At 43.2% G+C, this 22641-nt stretch overlaps 1 protein-coding gene across 3 annotated transcripts in view; it reads left to right on the forward strand.

Annotated features, from left to right (window-relative positions):
- Positions 1–22641, forward strand: part of smarcb1b (SWI/SNF related BAF chromatin remodeling complex subunit B1b) — a 92556-nt gene that overhangs the window by 35970 nt on the left and 33945 nt on the right. For all 3 annotated transcript variants that reach the window (XM_073055564.1, XM_073055567.1, XM_073055565.1), the window contains exon 5: positions 19460–19587. In XM_073055564.1, coding sequence (XP_072911665.1) covers positions 19460–19587 — 128 coding nt within the window. The remainder of the gene's footprint in view (positions 1–19459; positions 19588–22641) is intronic.

Consider the following 22641-nt stretch of genomic DNA (forward strand, 5'->3'; position numbering starts at 1 on the left):
TGGTACAGGGATAATGGTGGGTATAGCACGAAGCAGTCACCCAATCTGTGTTTGTTTTCTCAAATCTGGTCCAACTGAACACTCACTTGCTTCTGTCTCTTTGCAGTTTTGACCAAGGACCACACACTGAGAACATTGTCTGTTTGGCTTTCCATACAGTGATACTTGACCTGCTGAGGTTTTCCAGTGTTCCTGATTCTTGTGCAGCCTGTTCACAGCTGCGGCCCATCACATGTCTGCTTGAATGAATGAATGAATGAATGAATGCCAGTTGTGCAATGGATGACCCCGCCTTAAGTTGCTCTCTCCACAGAATTGAAAGTTATTGAGTCATATGGTACAGAAACAAGCCTTTCTACTCATTAAATCTGTGCTGACTCATAATACCATTTTGTTTTTAACCCCTTCCCATTGACTCCCGCCTCATTCTAGCACATACCTGCACACTAGGGAGAACTTACAGCAGTCGATTAGCCTGACAATTTGTACATTTGAATGTGAGTGGAAACCTGTGCGACTGGAGGAAAGTGGTGCTGTCATGGGGAGAGTGTTCTAACTCCACACAGAGCACTAGGTCAGGCTTGAACTTGGGTCACTGGAGCAGGAGGGAGTATCTCTGTTCGCTGTACCATAGTGCTGTCCCTTAACCCTAAATTAAGGGACTCCATCCCGGAATCGGGTGTCCAGCAACTAAACATCAGCACGATACAGACTTCAAATACCCACCTACCCCAACATCATTATCTGCTCCCCACAGGGCCATCAACACCCTTTAACTCACCTAAACATTAGTGACAACCTACAGCAGTCAGTTAACCTACCAACCCGTAAATTCCAGAGGCTCATCAGGGACTGGAAATCTTCAACAACACCCACAAAATGCTGGAGGATCTCAGCAAGTCGGATGGCATCTGGAGAGGAGTAAACCGTCAACGTTTTGGGCCGAGACCTTTCTTCAGGACTGGACACTTCTCTCCATAAAAGCTGTCTGATTTGCTGAGGTCCTCCGGTATTTTGTGCATGTTGCTGAACCTACCAACTTGCATGTCTTTCGGAGAAAGCCTTGGGGTAATCGTGATTTACCTTGCTTTTAACTAACATTTTTGTCTTTTTTTTTCATATCCGTTTTTATGTTTATTTTCAATTTTGTACTTTTATCCCATTGTAAAGCAGTTTGAGCTACATCATCTGTATGAAAAGTACTCTATGGGTAAAGTTGTTGATACTTGCTTGGAGCATCGGAGACTGAGAAACAATCCTGGAAAATCGATCAGAATGGGCATAGAGTGAATGCATTGAGTTTTCCCGGGGTTGGGGAATTGAGCTCGAGGGAATAGGTTTATGGGGCGGGAATAGGAACTTGAAGTGAGGTTACAGATCTTTATTCCCCACATGAAGGGTGGTAGGTGTGTGGAACGAGCTGCTAGAGGAAATGGTTGAGGCAGGTAAATTAACAACTTTTGAAAGAAAGTTGGACAAGCACACAAATTGGAAATGCTTGGAAGGTTGTGGGCCAAATGCTGGCAAATGGGACTAGCCTCGAGGGGAATCTTGGTTGGCGTGGCTGGAGGGCCTCTTTCTGCGGTGTGACTGTCATCCAAAGGGAACCCTTGAGAACGTGAAACCCCTACACAGGTCAGGATTGCACTGGATCAGTGAGGCACAACTCTGCCATCTGTTCTGCTGTGCCATCCTTGTGTTTCTCTCCCCTACCCCTCTCCCCCTCTCTCCCCTCCCCATTCCCCCCCCCACTCTCCCCTCTCCACCTCTCTCTCCCCCCTTCCACCTCCCCTCCCCTTTCCCCTCGCCCCTCCCCTCTCCCTGTCCTCCTCCCTCCTCTTCTCCCTCTACCCTCTCCACCTGTCCCTCTCCCCTCCACCTGTCCCTCTCTCCCCTCCTCCTCTCTCCCACTCCCTACCTCCCTTCTCCCCCTCCCCCTCTCCCACTCCCCCTTTCCCCCATTCCCCCTCTCTACCCCACCCCTCCCCCATCCTGCTCCCCCCCCTACCCAACCCCTCCCCCCCAAAAGGATGATGAATGAAGGACTGAAGATTTTACACTTGAATGCAGACAGTACATGGAATAAAGTAGATGATCTTGTAGGGCAGTTAAAGATTGGAAGGTATTACGTTGTGGGCATCAGTGAGTGATGGCTGAAAGAAGATCATAGTTGAGAGCTTAACATTCAAGGATACACATTATACTGAAAGGACAGGCAGGTAGGCAGAGGGGGTGGCGTGACTCTGTTGGTAAAAGTGTAATTGAATCTTTTGAAAAAGGTGACTTAGGATTGGAATATGTGGAATACGTGGGTAGAGTTAAGAAACTGCAAGTGTAAAAAGGCCCTGACAGGAGTTCTGTACAGGCCTCCAAGTCATAGCCAGGATGTGGGACATAAATTACAATGGGGAAAAAAGAAAAAGCAAGTAAGTTTTACGATAGTCAATAGGGATTTCAATATGCAAGTAGAATGGGAAAATCAGTTTGGTGCTGGATCCCAGGATGGAATTTTTAGAATGCTTATGAGTTGGCTTTTTGAAGAAGCTAGTGATTAAGCCCACTAGGGGAAAGGCAATTCTGGATTGGGTGTTGTGTAATGAAGCAGATTTGATTCAGGAGCTTAAGGTAAAAGAATCCTGGAGGTGATGATGATAATATGATGGAATTCACTCTGAAGCTTGAGAGGGAGAAGATAAAGTCAGGTATATTGGTATTACAGTGGGGTAAAGGGAAATACAGGGGCATGAGAAAGGAGCTGGTCAAAGTTGATCGGAAGGCGACACCATCAGGGATGCCAGCAGAACAGCAATAGCTGTCGTTTCTGGGGCAGTTCGGACTTTGTAGGAGAATGGGGTTGAGAGGGATAATAAATCAGCCATGATGGAATGGCAGAGCAGACTCAATGGGCTGAATGGACTAATTCTGCTCCCATGTCGTATGGTATTATGGTAGCGTTGTGGGCCGAAGCTGTTCTGCATTATAAAACACTTGCATTGCATCCACCTCTGGCTACTCAAGTCAAGTCACTTTTTATTGTCATTTCGACCATAATTGCTGGTACAGTACACGGTAAAAACAAGACAACGTTTTTCAGGACCATGATGAAACAGTACAAAAACTACACTGAACTATGTGAAAACAACACAGAAAAAAAAACTACACTAGACTACAGACCTACCCTGGACTGCATAAAGTGCACTGTAGTTTGAGAGCAATATAAAAATCCAAGATGCCCTGCTCTATAGAGGAGAAATGCTGCTGGTTGCTCTGAGTTAGGCAGTGTCTATGCAGACAAAACGGGAGTTAAAATTTCCTGTGATTGTGTATTGCCAGCATATTTTTATTTTTATTTCAAACTTGCAAAATCTACATTGGTTTGTTGCCTCCCAAGTGGTCAGAGACATCTTGGATTGAGTCCATAGCATTTTTATGGGGGAGGGTGAGCAGCCAGAGATTATGGTCCACATCAGTTTTAATGACATTGCCAGGAAGGCTGGTGAGGTTCTGCAAAATGAGTTCAGGCGCTAAGTTAAAGGACAGGACCTCCAGGGTTGAGATTTCAGGATTTCTACCCGTACCATGTGCCACTGAGGCTAGAAATCAGAAGATAATATAGTTTTAAAATCTTGCTGAGGAGATGGTGTCGGAGGGAGGGATTCAGATTTTTGGATCATTGGGCTCCCTTACAGGGAAGATAGGACTTGTGCAAACGGGATGATTTGCCGCTGAACTGGCGAGGGTCCAATATACTTGTTAGTACTGCTGTGGGATGTTTAAACTATAGTTCTAGATTGATGGGAGATAGAGTGGCAGGGAAACTATTGGAGTCGTTGTGGGGAAAAATATTGTTAAGCCTACCGACAAAGACAGGAACTAAAAGGTTGAGCTTGGTGGGACTAATGTTCTGAGTGGTATCTATTTTAATGCAAGCAGTATTGTATGTGAGACAGGAGCGTAAAGCATGGACCAGTATGTAGGATCATGACATTGTAACCGATAGTGAGACTTGGTTGAAAGAGGGTCAGGATTGGCAACTCAATATTCCCCATTCCTTCGTTTTAGACGTGATAGAGCAGGAGGTAATAAAGGAAGCATTACTGATCCGGGAAAATGGCACGACACTGTTCAGACAGGAAAGAATGAAGAACTCGTCTACTGTGGCTATATGGATGGAACAGAAGATTAAGAAAGGGATGATCATATTAACGGGATTCTACACCAAACAATAGTTGAATTTAAAGCAACAAATTTGTAGGCAGTGCAGCACACGGCAGCAGCTGCCTTTTGGATCTGGTGCTACTTTAATTTAGTTTTTTAAATTTAATTTTAAATTAAAATTTAATTTTAAGGCACATTTAGGGTTTAGTGCAATGGATAACAGAGCGACTATCTACCATCACCAGATACTGCTACAATACAGAGATCACCCAAAAACAAACCTTCATGAAAATCTGCGGGTTAGATTGCGCGACCTCGGCTTGCTGAGGGAATCAGGCCTGCAGTCCTCGGAGTCGCCTGATGCCGGTGGCCAGAGGTGGGGATAGCGTAAGCGGTGTGCGAGGAAGCGAGGCGAGTGGGCAGGAGTCCGTGCCAGGAGAAAAGCCCTCGCCGGCTGGCCCTCCTATCCATTCTGCTCTCCAATGTCTGCTTGCTGTGGGAATCAGGCCTGCAGTCCTCGGAGTCGCCTGATGCCGGTGGCCAGAGGTGGGGACAGCGTAAGCGGTGTGCGAGGAAGCGAGGCGAGTGGGCAGGAGTCCGTGCCAGGAGAAAAGCAAGCACTAGCCGACTGGCCCTCCTATCCATTCTGCAATCCAATGGACATTAAATTGGACTACATCTGTGGCAACGAAATACTCGGTGGGAGTACAGAAACGGACGGAATCCCGGACGCTGGCATTCAGCTGATTATTTATGTAACAGATTTTCCCCCAAGCCATCAGACTACCAACCTACTGACCTCTGCTGTGCCTTTTGTCTTGTTTATTATTTATTGTAATGCTTGCACTGTTCTGTGTAGGTCTGTAGTCTAGTGTAGTTTTTGTGTTGGTTTACGTAGTTCAGTGTAGTTTTTGTATTGTTCATGTAGCATCATGGTCCAAACGTTGTCTCGTTTTTACTGTACCAGCAGTTATGGTCGAAATGACAATAAAAAGCAACTTGACTTGACTTGAAGAGATTGCAAACATTGGAAATATAAGGTTGTCATTGAAGGTGATTTTAACTTTCGACATGTAGACTGGGACTCCCGTACTTTTAAGGGACTGGATGGGATAGAATTTGTCAGATGTGTTTGGCAAGGTTTCCTTAATCGATATATGGAGGTCTTAACGAGAGTGAGAGCAGTACCGGATCTTCTGTTTGGGAGCGAGACAAGGCAGGTGACAGAAACGTCAGTAGAGAAGCACGTTGGATCTAGTGTTCATAATTCCATTAATTTCCATATAATTATGGAGAAGATAGGAGTGATCCTTGGGTTGAGATTCTGAATTGGAGAAAGGCCTGTTTTGAAGGCATGAGAAAGGATCTGGAAGGTGTGAATTGGGATAGGCTGTTTGCTGGCAAAGGGATGTTTGGTAAATGGGAGACCCTCAAAAGCGAAATACTGAGAGTACAGAGTTTGTATGTTCTTGTTAGAATACAAAGCAAGGTTCAGGGATGCTTTGTTTTCAAAGGATATTGAGGCCCTGATTAAGAAGGTACATTGCAGGTGTTGGCAGCAAAGAACCGATGAAGAGTATAAGAAATGCAGGAGAACATTTAAGAGAGAAACAGTGAGGGCTAAAAGAAGTTATGAGGTTGTGGCAGACAAGGTGAAGGAGAATCCCAAGGGCTTCTACAGATATATTAAGAGTAAACGGATAGCAAGGGACAAAATTGGTCATCTACATGAAGCTGAAAGAAGTGGGTGATCTTAAATGGGTATTTTGCATCTGTATTTACTCAGAAGACAGACACAAGGTCTATAGAACAGAGGTAAAACAGTACAGAGGTCATGGACCATATGTAGCTTAAAGCTTACTGTCTTGAAGTAAATTAGAGTGTCCCAAGTCCCCAGGGCCTAACAAAAGAATTGCTGTCCTTGAACCTTGTGGAATGCTAGTGCAGGAATTTCACAGGCCCTGGAAAAGCTATTTAAGATGTCCTTAGCCACAGGTAAGATGCGAGAGGACTGGGGGGGGGTGGCTAATGTTGTTTCATTGTTTAAGAAAGGCTCTGAGAATAAACCAGGAAATCATACGTTGGTGAGTCTAATGTCAGTAGTGTATAACTTTTTGGAAAGTATTGTAGGGAACAAGGATATACAAGTATTTGGTTATACGGGGACTGACTAGGGATAATCAACATGGTAGGTCATGTCTAACTGATCTTGAAATTTTTTGAGGAGGTTACCAGGAAAATTGATGAAGGAAAGACATGTTGTCTACATGGACTTATAGCCTTTGACAAAGTCACATGTGGGAGGCTGGTCCAGAAGGTCCAGGTGCTTGGCATTCAGGTTGAGGTAGTAAATTGAATTCAATATTGGCTCAGTGTGAGAAGCCAGACAGTGTGAGTGATTGGCGGTTGCTTGTCTGACTGGAGACCTGACTGTATGCCACAGGGATCGGTGCTGAGGCTGTTGTTGTTTGTCACATTAGTGACTTGGATGGGTGGTGTAATGGTTAGTACAATACCAGCAGCTCAGGTTCAATTCCCGCCGTTGCCTGTAAGGAATTTGAATGCTCTCCCAGTGTCTACATGGGTTTCCTGAGAGTCTTCTGGTTTCCTCCCCCAGTCCGAAAACATGCTTGCTTGGTAGATTATTTGGTCATTATAAATTCTCCTGTGATTAGGCTAAGATTAAATCAGGGGATTGCTGGCGGAGTGGCTCAAAGGGCTTATTTTGTGCTGTAACTCAATTAAAATAAAAAATAATGTGGTAAATCAGATTAGCAAGTTTGTAGATGAGACAAAGATGAGGGGCATAGTGGACAGTGAAGAAGGCTCGCAAAGCTTGCAGAAGGATCTGGACCAGCTGGAAACAGATACAGCTGGATAATGGCAAATAGAATTTAATGCAGACTAGTGTGAGGGGTTGCATTTTGGGTGGATCCACGCAGTGAATAATAGGGCACTGAAGAAAGTAGAAATTAGGGATCTGTGAATACAAATTTATAATACCTTAAAAGTAGCGTCAGTGGTAGATAAAGTTATAAAAAGAGCTTTTGGCATATTGGCCTTCATAAATCAGAGTATTGAGCACAGGAGCTGGGATGTTATGCTGAAGTTGTATATGACATTGGTGAGGCCAGATGTGGAGTATTGTGTGCAGTTTTGTATATGTCCCTGTAGGAAAGATATTAATGAGATTTGAAGACTACATAGAAAATTTACAGTGATGTTGCCAGGACGTGAAGAGCAAAGTTATAGGGAAAGGTTGAATAGATGAGTCATTTTTCCTTGGAGCATAGGGGAATGAGGGGAATTTTGATAGAGGTATACAAAATTATGAGAGATATAGATAGAATTAATGCAAGATGGCTTTTTCCACTGTTGTTTGGTGAGACTAGAACGAGAGGTCATAGTTCAAGGGTGAAAGGTGAAATATTTTAGGGGGACCTGAGGGACATCTTTTGCACTCAGAGTGTGGTGAGAGAGTGGAAAGAGCTGCCAGCATAAGTGGTGTATGTGAGTGCCTTTGCAGTGCTTAAGCGAATTTCAGACAGGTCCATGGATGGGAAGGGTATGGAGGACTATGGTCCAGGTTCGGTCAATGTTACTTGGCAGTGTAACTGTTTGGCATGGACTAGATCGGCTGAAGTACATGTTCACAAGTTCATGTGCTGTAGTACTCTATCACTGTTATTTTGCTTTTGATGCGTCATGGTGGTGCCAGGAAGGAGGGAATTTAGCAAAAAAGATGAGATGGGAAAAGCTGGTTATTCTCCTTCATGCAAGGAAAGTCTGGGAGGAAGTTGTTCAAAGACCAGCTGATTGGAATTTAGGATCACATGTTTTGCAAGGAAGAAAGACATGGGTGGTAACGTAAGGGAACCCTGGATGACCTGACTGAGGTCAAGAAGAAAAAAACATGCGTAAGATTCAGGACCTCCACTTTAAATATAGTGCATTGAAAAAATATTCAGCACCCCCACAACTACTTTCACATTTTACTGTCTCATTTTCTAAGTTTAAAATATATTGAAATAGGATTTTTTTGAGCTAATCTACAAAACTGCATCATGTCAAATCAAAAGAAAAATTCCAAAACCTTTGAACAATTCTCTAAAAGTTAAAAACCGAAATTGTGAGGCTGAAAAAGTATTCGTCACCTTTGTAATTACTATGTCAACTTTCCTCAGGTGTAATACTCTGTTACCTCACCAACTCAAACATTTTTGTTGATGTAGAAAATTGGAGGATCACCTGTTTAAAATGAATTATAGGAAAAAATACCCCCTCTCTCTGTGAGGTCCAACAGTATGGTAGATTTTCAACAGACCAAACCAAAATGAAGACAAAAAAGCATTTGAGACTAGTTTGGGAAATGATAATAGAGAAGCTGAAATGTAAGGGTAAGGGTACCAGACCATTTCAAAGATACTGAACATACCTCAGTGGTCAGTGCAGTCCATCATGAAAAAGTAAAAAAAAATATGAAACCACAGCCACACTGTCCAGGTCAGGCCCCTCCTCTAAACTTAGTCACCAGTGAAGAATGGCACTTGCAGAGAGGCGACCGTGATGCCAACAGTCACTCTGAGGGAAGCAAGTGTCTGCAACTGGAGATGAAGTTCATGGCTGCACAGTCTCTAGGCCATGCACAAAAAGAGTATTTATGAAAAAGTGGCAAGGAAGCACTGGCTAAAAGAAAAACATATCTTTGCCCGTTGAGACCGTAAGATATAGAGGTAAGATTAGGCCATTTGGGTCATCGAGTCTGCTCCACCATTTCATCATGGCTGATCCAATTGTCCTTTCAGCTCCAATCTCCTGCCTTCTCCCTCTATCCCTTCACGCCCTGACCAATCAAGAATCTATCAACCTCTGCCTTAAATATACATAAAGACTTGGCCTCCATGGCTGCCTGTGGCAACAAATTCCACAGATTCACCACTCTCTGGCTAAAGTTGTTCCTCCTCATCTCCATTCTAAAAAGACGCCTCTCTATTCTGTAATACTTTGCAAAGCGTCACTTAAAAGACACTGTAAAAATGTGGAGGAAGGTCTTGTGGTCGGATGAGACTAAAGTGGAACTTCTTGGCCTCGACTTTAAGCGTCACATGTGGCATGTCTAATACTGCACATCAGCCAAGTAAACCCATTCCCTACTTGAAAGTATGGTGGAGGGAGCATCTTGCTATGAGGATGCTTTTCAGCAGTAGGGTCTGGAAATGTGGTCAGGATTGATGAGAATATGAATGCTGATAAATGCAGAGAGATCCTGGATTAAAAACCTGCTAGCTCTGCCTGAAAGTTTAAACTGGAGAGGAAGTTTGTCTTTCAGCAGAATGACCCAAAGCACGCTGCCAAATCAACCATGGAGTGGCTTCAAATGAAGAAAATTGATGTGCTTGAGTGGCCCAGTCAGAGCCCTGATCTTAATCATCGAACACCTCTAGCAAGACCTCAAAATTGCTGTCTACTGCTGCTCTCCAATTAACTTGGCACAGCTTGAGCAATTTTGCAAGGATGAATAGGCAAACCTTGCTCCATCAGTTTGTGCAAAGCTAATAGAGGATTATCCAAAAAGACTACGGGCTGTCATAGCTGCAAGAGGAGGCTCAACTAAAAACTGATCAAAGGGGGTTGAATACTTTTGAGCTGCTGACAGTTCAGTTTTTGAAATTTTAGTTTTTCATGCTTTACAATTTTCCATTTTCGGGCTCTGCTGTGAAAAAAGGAGCATACAATTCACAAATAAAATTTCACAGTTAAATTGCTTAAAATTACTGGTTGTAATTGTGAACAAGTGAACAAATGTTGGTGGCTGATTTACAAGGCACTCTATACCCAATGAGTTGGCCTCCACAGTATTTGTGGCAATGAATTCCTAAGATTCACTACCCCTTGTCTAAAGAAATTCCTCCTCAACTCTGTTCTAAAATGGTCATCCCTCTATTCTGATGCTGTGCCCTCTGTCCTAGGCTCCTTCACTATAGGAAACATACTCCCTAATGACATAACAGCCAGTACAGAATTGGCTTTGCCCTAGTGGGCTCAACCACAAGCTTCTCTAAAAAGCCCATCTCGTAGACATTGTACAAATTCCCTGTCTTGGGATTCAGCACCAACCCAATTTTCCCAATCTTCTTGCATATTGAAATCTCCCATTGTCTTTTCTACCTGCTTTTCTATCTTCAGTGGTAATTTGCATCCCTCATCATGGATACTGTTTACCCTTGAATTTTCGTAACTCTACTGACAAGGAATCTTCTTCTCCCAATCCTATGTCATGTGATTCTAAGGATTTGATTTCATTTTTTATCTGCCCATCTGCCCATTTGATACAATAGGTATCCTTGGACTCACAACTATGATCTTCTTTCAGCTATGATGTAGTGATGCCCACAACTTCATACCCGCCGTTCTCTAACAAGGTCAGATGTCTTATTCCTCATACTGAGTGCACTCAAATGTAACATCTTCAGTCCTGTATTCTTCACCCTTTTCAATTTTGTCCCATGTCAGAATCAAAATCAGATTTATTATCACCGGCATGTGTCGTGAAATTTATTAACTTTGCAGCAGCTGTTCAATGCAATACATGATATTGTATGGAAAAAATTAATCAATTACAGTAAGTATATACAGTGCCTGTAAAAAGCATTCATCCCCCTTGGAAGTTTTCATGTTTTATTGTTTTACAACATTAAACCGCAGTGGATTTAATTTGGCGTTTTTTGATACTGATCAACAGAAAAAGGCTCTTTCATGTCAAAGTGAAAACAGATCTCTACAAAGTGATCTAAATTAATTACAAATATTAAATAACAAAATAATTGATTGCAAAAGTATTCACTCCCTTTAATATGACACAACAAAAAATCACTGGTGCAGCCAATTGGTTTTAGAAGTCACATAATTTAGTTAAATGGAGATCACTGTGTGCAGTCAGGGTGTTTCAACTGATTGTAGTAACAGTACACCTGTATCTGGAAAGTCCAACTGCTGTTGAGTCAGTATCCTGGCAAAAACTACACCATGGAGACAAAAGAACACTCCAGTGAAACTCCACGAAAAGGTTATTAAAAATCACAAATCAGGAGATGGATACAAGAAAATTTCCAAGTCACTGAATATCCCTTGGGTACAGTTAAGTCAGTCATCAAGAAATGGAAAGAATATGGCACAGCTGTAAATCTGTCTAGAGCAGGCCATCCTCAAAAGCAGTGACATGCAAGAAGTTAACCATAAGACATAGGAGCAGAATTAGGCTGTTCAGCCCATCAAGTCTGCTACGATTTTTAAAAAAAATATTTTTTCCCCAAATGTTTTTATTTAAAGTAGAAGAACATAAAATTACTCCTGCATATTTTCAATAGTTTCTTCCTTATATTTCCCCTTATCCTTGTCAACTTTGGCGAGATTTGGCTTTGTGTTCCATCCTTTTCCAGTTTTAGCCTGGTAATCACCACCTTGCTGGGGTGAATGCCAACATGAACTGTGGTGCCATTGGCTTAAGAACATCAAAGTTAATGTCCTGGAGTGGCCAAGTCAGAGTCCAGACCTCAATCCAATTGAGAATTTGTGGCTGGACTTGAGAAGGGCTGTTCACTCACTATCCCTGTGCAATCTGACAGAGCTTGAGCGGTTTTGTAAAGAAGAATGGGGGAAAATTGCAGTGTCCAGATGTGCAAAGCTGATAGAGATCTATCCACACAGACTCAAAGCTGTAATTGCTGCCAAAGGTGCATCTACTGAATACTGGCTTGAAGGGGGTGAGTAATTATGCAATCAATTATTGTGTGTTTAATAAATGGAATAAATTTAGACTTATTTGTAGAAATTTTGACAGGGAAGTGTCTTTTCTGTTAACCAGTGTCAAAAAGGCCAAATTAAATCCATTGTGATTTAATGTTATAAAACAATAAAACATGAAAACTTCCAGAGAAGGAGGGGTGAATACTTCTTATAGGCATTGTATATGTATATTAAATAGATTAAAACTAGTACAAAAACAGAAGTAATATATTTAAAAAATGAGATGGTGTTCATGGGTTCAATGTCCATGTAGGAATCGTATGGCAGAGGGTAAGAAGCTGCTCCTGAATCACTGTGTGTGCCTTCAGGCTTCTGTACCTCCTACCTGACGGTAACAATGAGAAGAGGGCATTGTTACTCTTTGATGAAGCTTTGACCAGCGGCCAATTGGCATTTGGGATTAATTAACAAGAGGAAGTTAAAGAAAGGCGGGGCAAAAGCATTGGCCGTTATCTGACTGGACAATAGTCGGAACGGTGATCTTAAGGCTTTAGCTCTTTGAGGATTCACTCAGTGAAAGCAAAGGAGAGAAAAGCCCCAGTTTTTTTCCTTCTCTTCTTTACATCTGCTCAGCTAGGGCAGTAGGGATGACAGGCAGAAGAGTGGAATGTGGGATATGTGAAAGCAGGGAGACTGGTATCCTCCACCGCTACAACTGAGAAGCTGGAGCTTCTAACAAACCATGTTAAGGAATTGGAGCTGGAACTGGATGAACTCGTTCAGGAGGCTGAAGGGGTGATAGAGAGGACATACAGAGAGGTAGTTACACACAAGGTGCAGGACACAGGAAACTTAGTGACAATCAGGAAGGGGAAAGGATTTAAAGAGCCCCTGCAGAGTACCCCTGTGGCCATCACCCACAACAATAGAAATATCACTTTGGATGCTGTTGGGGGGGTGGGGGGCATGACCTGACAGAGGGAAGTCACAATGGTTGGCTCTCCGGTACTGGGTCTGCCTCTGAGACTCAGATGGGAAGGGGGATTTGTTAGGGGAAGAGGACAAGAGGTTCTGTAATGAGAATGAGATTCCCGGTGGTATGCTGCCTCCTGGGTTCCAGGGTCTGGGATATCTCAGATTGAGTTCTCAACGTTCTTAAGTGGGAGGGTGAATAGCCAGAAGTTGTGGTCCATGTAGGTACCAATGACATGGGTAGGATGAATGATGAGGTTCTGCATAGGGAGTTCAGGAAGTTAGGTGCCAAGTTAAAGGGCAGGATCTCCAGGGCTGTGATCTCAGGATTACTATCTATGCCACTAATATGTGGCTAAGGAGTTGGTGTAGGAGGGAAGTCATAAGGTTTTTGGATCATTGGGCTCTCTTCCAGGAAGGTGGTACCTGCAGAGAAGGAACAGTTTGCACCTGAACTGGAGAGGGGCCAGTATTCTAATAGGGCGGTTTGTGAATGCTATACAGTGGGATTTTATACTGGAGTTGCAGGGGCATGGGAACCAGAGTGCCAGAACAGAGAGACACAGTTAGGAATCAAAAGGTTGAACATGGTGCAACAAAATGGAAAAGGGTGAATACAGGACTGAAGCTGTTGTATCTGAATGCGCACTGTAAACTGAATAAGGTAGATGAACTTGCAGCACATTTGCACATCGGCAGGTACGATGTTGTAGGCATCATGGAATCATGGCTGAAAGGTTATAGCAGGGAGCTTGAAGTCCAAGGATACACATTGTTTCAAAAGGATAGGAAGGAAGGCAGAGGGGGTGGTTAGTAGAAAATTAATCAAATCATTAGAAAGAGGTGTAATAGGGTCAGAAGGTGGTGAATCATAGTGGATAGAGCTCAGGAACTGTAAGGGTAAAAAGACCCTGATGGGAGCTGTATACAGACCCAACAGTAGTAAGGATGTTACCTACAAATTACAACGGGAGATTGAAAATACATACTAAAAGAGCAGTATTAGAATAATCCTGGGGGATTTCAATAGAGTGGGAAAATCAGGTTGGTGCTGGATTTTCTCGAGTGCCCACGAGTTGTCTTTTCAGAGGAGTTCGCGGTTGAGCCACTAGAGGATTAACTATTCTGGATTGGGTGTTGTACAGTGAACATAATATGATTGAATTCACCCTGAAATTTGAGAAGAAGCTAAAGTCAGATGTATCAGTATTTCAGTGGAGTACAGAGGCATGAGAGGAGTTAGCCAGAATTGATTGGAAAAGATCACTGGCAGAGCAGCAATGGCTGGAATTTTTGGAAGCAATTTGGAAGGCGCAGGATATATGCACCCCGAAAGGGGAGAGGCAGAAGAAAGGAAACTATAGGCAAGCAGTCAGACCTCAGTGGTAGGGAAAATGTTGAGTTGATCATTAAGAATGAGGACTCAGTGTACTTGGAAGCACATGATAAAATAAGCCATAGTCAGCATGGTTTCCTCAAGGGAAAATCTGTTGGAATTCTTTGAGGAAGTAACAAACAGGATAGACAAAGGAGAATCGGTTGATATTGTGTACTCGGACTTTTAGAAAGCCTTTGACAAGGTATCACGCATGACGCTGTTTAATAAACTACGAGCCCATTATATTACAGGAAAGATTCTAGCAAGGATAAAGCAGTGGCCAGTTGGCAGGAGGCAACGAGTGGGAATAAAGGGAGCCTTTTCTAGCTGGCTGCCGGTGACTAACGGTGTTCCACAGAGGTGTGTGTTAGGACCGATTCTTTTTATGTTAATGTCAGTGATTTGAATGATGGAATTGATGGCTTTGTTGCAAAATTTGTAGATGATATAAAGATAGGTGGAGGGGCAGGTTGTTCTGAGGAAGTAGAGAAGGACTTGGCAGATTAGGAGAATGGGCAAAGAAGTGGCAGATGGAATACAGTTTCGGGAAATATATGGCATGCATTTTGGTAGGAGAAATGAAAGGGATGACTTTTTTAAATGGAGAAAAGACACAAAAATCTGAGACATGAAGGGACTTGGGAGACCTTGTGCAGGATTCCCTCAGGTTAAGTTGCAGATTCAGTCGATGGTGAGGAAGGCAAACGCGATGTTAGCATTCACTTCAAGAGGACTAGAATATAAAAGCAAGGATGTGATGTTGAAACTTTATGAAGCACTGGTGAGGCCTCACTTGGAGTATTGTGAATAGTAATGGGCCCCTTATCATAGAAAGGATGTGCTGAAATTGAGGAGAGTTCAAAGGAGGTTCATGAAAATGATTCCAGGATTGAATGGCTTGTCACTTGAAAAGTGTCTGATGGGTCTGGGCCTGTATTCACTGGAATTCAGAAGAATGAGGGGTGACCTCATTGAAACCTATCCAATGGTGAAAGGCTTTGATAGAGCAGATGTAGAGAGGATATTTCCTATGGTGGGAGAGTCTAAGACTAGAGCACACAGTCTCAGACTAGAGGGATTGTCCTTTTGGAACAGAGATCAGAAGGAATTTCTTCAGCCAGAATGTAGGGAATCTGTGGAATAGTTTGCCACGGGCAGCTGTAGAGGCCAAGTCTTTCTGTATGTTTAAGGCAGAGGTTGGTAGATTCTTGCCTGGTCAGGGCGTGAGGGGATAAGAGGAGAAGGCAGGAGATTGGGGCTGAGAGGAAAATTGGATCAGCCATGATGAAATGGTGGAGCAGACTCGATGGGCCAAATGGCCTAATTCTGTTCTGATATCTTCTGGCCTTATGGTCTTAAAAATGAACATTGCCTTTCTGAGGCAACACTCCTTAAAGATGTCTTTGATACTATGGAGGCTAGGACTCAAGATGGAGCTGACTAATTTTACGATTTTCTGTAGCTTTAGTCCTGTGCCGTAGCCGCCCCCCTCCCCCACCTACATACCAGGCAGTGATGCAGCCTGTCAGAATGCTGTCCATGGAACACCTATAGAAGTCTGAGAGTTTTGTGTGACAAACCAAATCTCTTCAAACACCTAATTAGATATAGCTGCTGTCTTGCCTTCTTTATAGCTGTATTGATAGGTTAGATCCTCAGAGGTCTTGACACCCAGGAACTTGAAATTGCTCACTCTCTCCATTTAGGTACTTGATAAGTTCCATTATGGTTGGCTCATTAAAAGGTAAAGATGGACGGGATCCAAGGTGAAGTGCAAGTTTGGATTTGGAACTGGCTTGCCCTAGGAGACAGAAGACTGTTATTCTGACTGGAGATCCATGAGCTGGTGTTGTTCAGCAAGGATCAGTGCTGGGTTCTCTGAAGTTTGTGAAATACAATGCCTCTCAAAAGTATTCATTCCCCCCTTGAAAATTTTCATGCTTTATTGTTTTGCAACATTGAATCACAGTGGATTTAATTTGGCTTTTTTGACACTGATCAACAGAAAAGACTCGTACCTGTCAAAGTGAAAACAAATTTCTACAAATAGGTCTAACCCTTTATTACAATTATTAAACAAAATAATTGACTGTATAATTACTCACCCCCTTCAAGTCAGTATTTCGTAGATGCACCTTTGACAGTAATTACAGCCTTGAGTCTGTGTGGATAGATCTCTATCAGCTTTACACATCTGGACACTGCAACTTTTCCCCATTCCTCTTTACAAAACTGCTCAAGCTCTGTCAGATCGCATGGGGATCGTGAGTGAACAGCCCTTTCATGTCCAGCCACAAATTCTCAATTGGTTTGAGGTTTAGACTCTGACTTGTTCACTCCAGGACATTAACTTTGTTGTTTTTAAGCCATTCCTGTGTAGCTTTGGCTTTATGCTTGGGGTCATTGTCTTGCTGGAAAACAAATATTCTCCCAACGCGCAGTCCTCTTGCAGACTGCTCCAGGATTTCCCAGGGTATCTTGCTGTGTTCATTTTACCCTCTGCCTTCACAAGCCTTCCGGGCCTGCTGCAGTGAGGCTTCCCCACTGCATGATGCAGCCACCACATGCTTCACGGTAGGGATGGTGTGTTTCTGATGTGCGGTGTTTGGTTAATGCCAAACACAGTGTTTGGTCTGGCCAAAAAGCTTGATTTTGGTTTCATCAGACCATAGAACCTTATTCCAGCAGATTGGAGCCTCCCACAAGCCTTCTGGCAAACTCTGGCTGAGCTTTCAGGTGAGTTTCTTTTCCCCCAACAGTGGCTTTCTCTTTGCCATTCTCCTATAAAGCTGTGACCGGTGAAGCACCCGGGCAACAGTTGTATGCAGAGTCTCTCCCATCACAGCCACTTAATCTTGTAACCCCTCCAGAGTTGTCATAGGTCTCTTGGTGGCCTCTCTCACTAGTTCCTTTCTTGCACGGTCAGTCAGTTTTTGAGGACGGCCTGCTTCAGGTAGATTTACAACTGTGCCATATTCTTTCCATTCCTTAATGATTAATTTAACTGTACTCCAAGGGATATTCAGTGATTTGGAAATTTTCTTGTATCAATCTCTTGACTTATTGAAAAGCTTTTTCACGGAGTTGCTTGGAGTGTTCTTTTGTCTCCATGGTGTAGTTTTTGCCAGGATACTGACTCACCAACAGTTACAGATACAGGTGTATTGTTACTACAATCAATCAAAACCCCTTGACTGCACACAGTGATTTCTATTAACTAATTATGTGACTTCTAAAACCAGTTGGCTGCACCAGTGATGATTTGGTGAGTCATAATAAAGGGGGTGAATACTGATACAATCAATTTTTTTTTTTTCCGTTGATCACTGTCAAAAAAAGCCAAATGAAATCCACTGTATACAATGTTGTAAAACAATAAAACATGAAAACTTATGGGGGGGTGAATACTTTTTATAGGCACTGTATATATTGTTTCTTCTGATGGAAAAGGGGCAAAGGCAGGTTACTAGTGCCTTTAAACTGGTCGCTTTGGGCAGATGGGGTTCATCAGTCATGGTAGGTAGCTCTTTTAGGAGAAGGAAAACTGATCTCAAACCTCTGCTGCCTTGTAGCTATACCCACTAATGGGTAAACCCTGAGGGAAAAATATGGAGCTGGAGTCCCTAAGGCAGTCCTAAATTGAGTTCAATGCTGACTGGCAACTCTTGTGATGTTGCTGGTACCAAACTGTATCTGCTGCTGCTGTTCCTTTGGGTTCATCAGATGTGTGGAGAGGGGGAGCTTGCTACGTGGGCAACAGCTCGCTGTCCATATCATTCTGCCCAGGCTCGCATATCCAGACAGCTAGAATGCAATCTCCATGGTCAACTCTGACCCACGGAGGCCCTCACATATCCATGATTTCAATGAAAATATGGATGGGTGGATTAGCAACTTGTAGATGAAACCTCGGGTGGTGGAAAAGAATACAGCGGGGTGTAGATCACACTTGGAGTACTGGATGCTCCATTATAGAAAGAGTGTGGTGAAGACACTGAAGAACATGGCCTGGATTAGAGGGGGTGTGCTATAAGAAAGAAACCAGTGAGTATTTCAGGTCAAAAATCTGAGGGAAGTCATTTACCTGCATGTTGACTTATTTTCCTTTCCACTGGTGCTACTCAGCTGGCTGAGTTTTTCCAGCAATTTTTTTTTTTGTTTAACACTGAATTCAGCATTTTCATTTCAGAACCATCTTGCTCATTTACATGCCCACTGTGTTGCCATTGACATTTCAATTCCTTCTACTGCAGCCCCTTTCCCCGCTTCTGTATTTGCTTCACATCTCTTAGATTAACTTTTTCGAATTCAATGTAATGTCATTAATCTGAAAAAGTAATGTCATTATAGAATTGTACAGCACAGAAACGGCCTCATCAGCCCAAAGTGCCCATGCCGATCAACGCACTGAGCTATACTTGTTGCATTTAATCTAGAACAATCTGCTTGAATATTCAAGTTCTTGTCCTAGTGCTTGTTGAACTTTGTGAGGATCTCTCCTCAGACAGTATGCTCCATATTCCAACCATTCTCTGGTGAATGGCCGCTCAGATCCCCTATAAACTTGGTGGATAGAACTGCACACAATCTGTGGGCTAGCCAGTGTTTCATGAAGTTTTTAACGTGATGCTCTTGCTTGTATATTTTGTCTTTGGCTGATGAAGGCAGCATACAATATGCTTTCTTCATCACACTCTCTGCCTATCTTACATAAAAAATGCTGGAGGAACTCAGCAGGTTAGGCAACATTGATGGAGGGGAATAAACGGTCTATGTTTCGAGCCAAGTCTCTTCATAACTATCTCCCCCTCCCCCTCGCCATATGCGCTTCCTTCAGGATCATTCCCCAATCCATAGTATTTACTGTGTAAGCCCAACCCTTATTTGACCTTCCCAAGTGCATCATGTCACATCTATCATAATTAAATTCTGTCTATCATTGTTCCATCCAGCCTCCTGTCTGATCTGTATCACACTGTGGCCTCAGATAATCCTTCTTGCTCTCTATAGCACAAAGTTTCCAAGGAGATTTTTGGTGTGTTTTGGATCTGTATTTTCTACTGTAATTTAGGTTCAGAATGGTTTGAAGTGACAACACATTCATCAGGCATGGGATGCTACCATTGACTGGCTGTGCTCCTGGACGCCTTTTGCATCATTCTCTCTAACCTTATGTTCCCAACTGTTGTCCACCCCTTCCCCCAGTTTTGATGACCATGACCCTGCAGTGATCCATGAAAATGCCACTCAGTCTGAGGTGCTGGTTCCCATTCGTCTTGATATGGAGATAGATGGGCAAAAGCTGAGGGACGCCTTCACGTGGAACATGAATGGTGAGTAACACTGAGGTAGCTCCATTCATACTATTGTACGACAAATCTAGAAATGGTTCCTTCAGGCTGTTGAACCCCTGAGCACCCAGTGATGAGATCCTTCAGTTCATGTTTCAGATCAACCAAAGGGAAAGGGAAACCTTGGAGCGATGGAGGATGAGAGGTGACCTGATAGAGGTGTACAAGATGATGAGAGGCATTGATCGTGTGGATAGTCAGAGGCTTTCTCCCAGGGCTGGAATGGTTGCCACAAGAGGGCACAGGTTTAAGGTGCAGGGGAGTAGGTACAGAGGAGACGTCAGGGGTAAGTTTATTACGCATAGAGTGGTGAGTGCGTGGAATGGGGCTGCCGGAACGGTGGTGGAGGTGGATACGATAGGGTCTTTTAGGAGACTCCTGGATAGGTACATGAGTTTAGAAAAATAGAGGGCTATGGGTAACTCTAGGTAATTTCTGAAGTAAGTACGTGTTTGGCTTGTATTGTGCTGTGCTGTGGGCTTTCTCTGTTTCTAAGCCTGTTTTGTGCTGACTTCTCGTCTGCAGTTTTGGGGGCAGTTATAGAATTATGACATCTGACTTTTGGCCCTTAAAGCCTGCTCCATTATTTGCTGTTTGAACATCATAATCCCACTCTCCTCATTCTCCTTCATGAATTCATGCCTAGGAATGTATCTACTTTAATATTTACAACAGATACAAAATGCTGGAGAAACTCAGCAAGCCAGACAGCATTTTGTCTGTTTTGCTCAGATTTCCAGCTTCTGCAGATTTTTCCTTGTTTCTACTTTAATATTTTCTGTGTATTGGCGTCCACTGTCCTCTGAGATGGAGAATTCCACAGGTTCACCACCTTCTGGGAGAAGGACATTTCTCTATCTAACATTAATAATTGCTTTGGATCTTGAGAATGTGACCATTTTGTCCATGACCACACACGCCTCCGCTACCCAGCCAGCAGAAACCTCCACACATCTGGCCTTTTTTTTGTTACAGCAATGTATTCTGTCATTCTGGAGGATGGCTAAAGTTGTTTCTGTGTTTCAGAAGGGCAACAATGTCAAGCCAGTGAGCCTAACGTCAGTGATGGAAAATTTACTTGAGAGGATTGTGAGAGGGGTCAGTCTGCTCTTGGAAATGCAAGGAGTGATTAGGGATAGTCAGCATTGGTCTAATTGTAGAGACATCATAAGGCCATTTATAAGGTCCTGCATTGTATGCTGGTGCTTCAGTGGGAAAGGTGACCAAAATAATTCTGCAGCTGTGATTTCCCTGACATCCTTGTTTCTCTGCAGTGAAAGCCAGCACGCTGTTTACCACTTTAACTGCTTGCTGCACCTGCAGGTCCTTCTCACATCAGTCTTTCCCAGTCCATCACCACATTGCTTTTCCTGCCAAAGTGGGTCACTTCCCATGTCTCCAAGCAGTCCGAGATCCCTTGTATTTGCCCATTCATTCAACTTGTCAAAATCATCTTGAAGACTTTTTGCATCCTTTCACAGTCCACAACCGCATTCTGTATCGTTGGCAAACTTGGATGTGACCTTCCCTTATTGTGATTGAGCCCAAGCACCGATGCCTGTATTATGCCTCTGTTCACCACTGTAGCCTAAAAAGACACATTTATTCCCCGTGCTGTATGTCAACTTCCAAACCATGCTGGTACCTTAGTCCCAATTCAATGTTCTCTAATATTACCGACTAGCTTCTAATGTTGGACGATATCAAACCTAAAAATCCAAAAATACAGAAATTCTGTGGATTGGGCACATTTGGGTCTTCGGTACCAGACCCACAGATTACACAGGCTATCTGATGTTATCTTACTGATTCTCCATACACTTCTTATTCCAAGTAACATTCCCAGTATTATTGGGGGAGTGCAGGAAACTGAAAGAGGTGATTTTAAAGCAAATTCTGGAATGGGGTCCTGTGAGTGTGATCCCAGGGACAGGGGCCACAGGGAGTAACGCAGATCCCAGTAACCAGTCGATATTCTCCAGTTACCCTGTTAATACATCCCTAATATGTTTTCCATGTAATTCCTAAATGGACATTTCTCTGTTCTGAGGCTGTGCCTTCTAGTCCTAGATATCCCCTGCTATAGGAAGCATTCCCGCCACGTATACTCTAGGCCTTTCAGTGTTTGATAGGTTTCAATGCGATCCCCCCTCATTCTTCCTAAAGCATCAAACACTCCTCATACATTGACCCTTTCCAATACCAGCACATCTCTTCTTAGATAAGAAGCCTAAAACTGCTGACAGTACTCCAAGTGCAGTCTGACCAATACCCTGTAAAGCCTCAGCATCACATCCTTGCTCTTACATTCTAGTCCTCTTAAAACAAATGCCCACACTGCATTTACCAGTGACTTAGTCTGCAAGTTAACCTTTAGGAAATACTGCACGAGTACTCTCGAGTCCCTTTACACCACTGTTTTTTGAACTTCCACTCCATTTAGAAAATAGTCAACCCTTTCTTCTACCAAAGTACATGACCACGCACTTCCCTACACTATATTCCATCTACCACTTCTTTGTTCATTCTCTTAATCTATCTAAGTCCTCCTTCAGACTCCCTGTCTCCTCAACACTACTTGCCCCTCCACCTATCTGGAACCCTGGGTTCGGCTAGCAGCTTAATCTAGGGGATGATAGCCCCTGGCCTAGTCAAATTTAAGAAATCTTGTTTGGGTGGATGCTGTGCAATGTGTTCCTGTTACAAATCAGTACCACGAAACAACAAACAGTACACAATATGCAATTAAACGATTGAGCTTTATAATTCTTAATTTTACTATATGGTTAGTAAAGAAACAAAAGAAAAGGACCCATTCTCATGAAACAGTCTTATGTGCAAACGTTGGAGCTCACAGTGTCGTCCATTTGTTCCCGTCGACCTCTGAGTGTAGCCGACCCTCACTCCTCAGTCCACTTCTTCCGGCAGTCTACCAACTCTCTCCATTCGCATCCTCTCTCTGCATTGCTCCCTGACAAAAGACTGCAAAATCCCTCTCCCAGACACACAAGGAAGAAGAACATCCCACTCATTGGC

This window comes from Hemitrygon akajei, chromosome 9, assembly GCF_048418815.1.
Source record: "Hemitrygon akajei chromosome 9, sHemAka1.3, whole genome shotgun sequence".
Classification (NCBI taxonomy): domain Eukaryota; kingdom Metazoa; phylum Chordata; class Chondrichthyes; order Myliobatiformes; family Dasyatidae; genus Hemitrygon; species Hemitrygon akajei.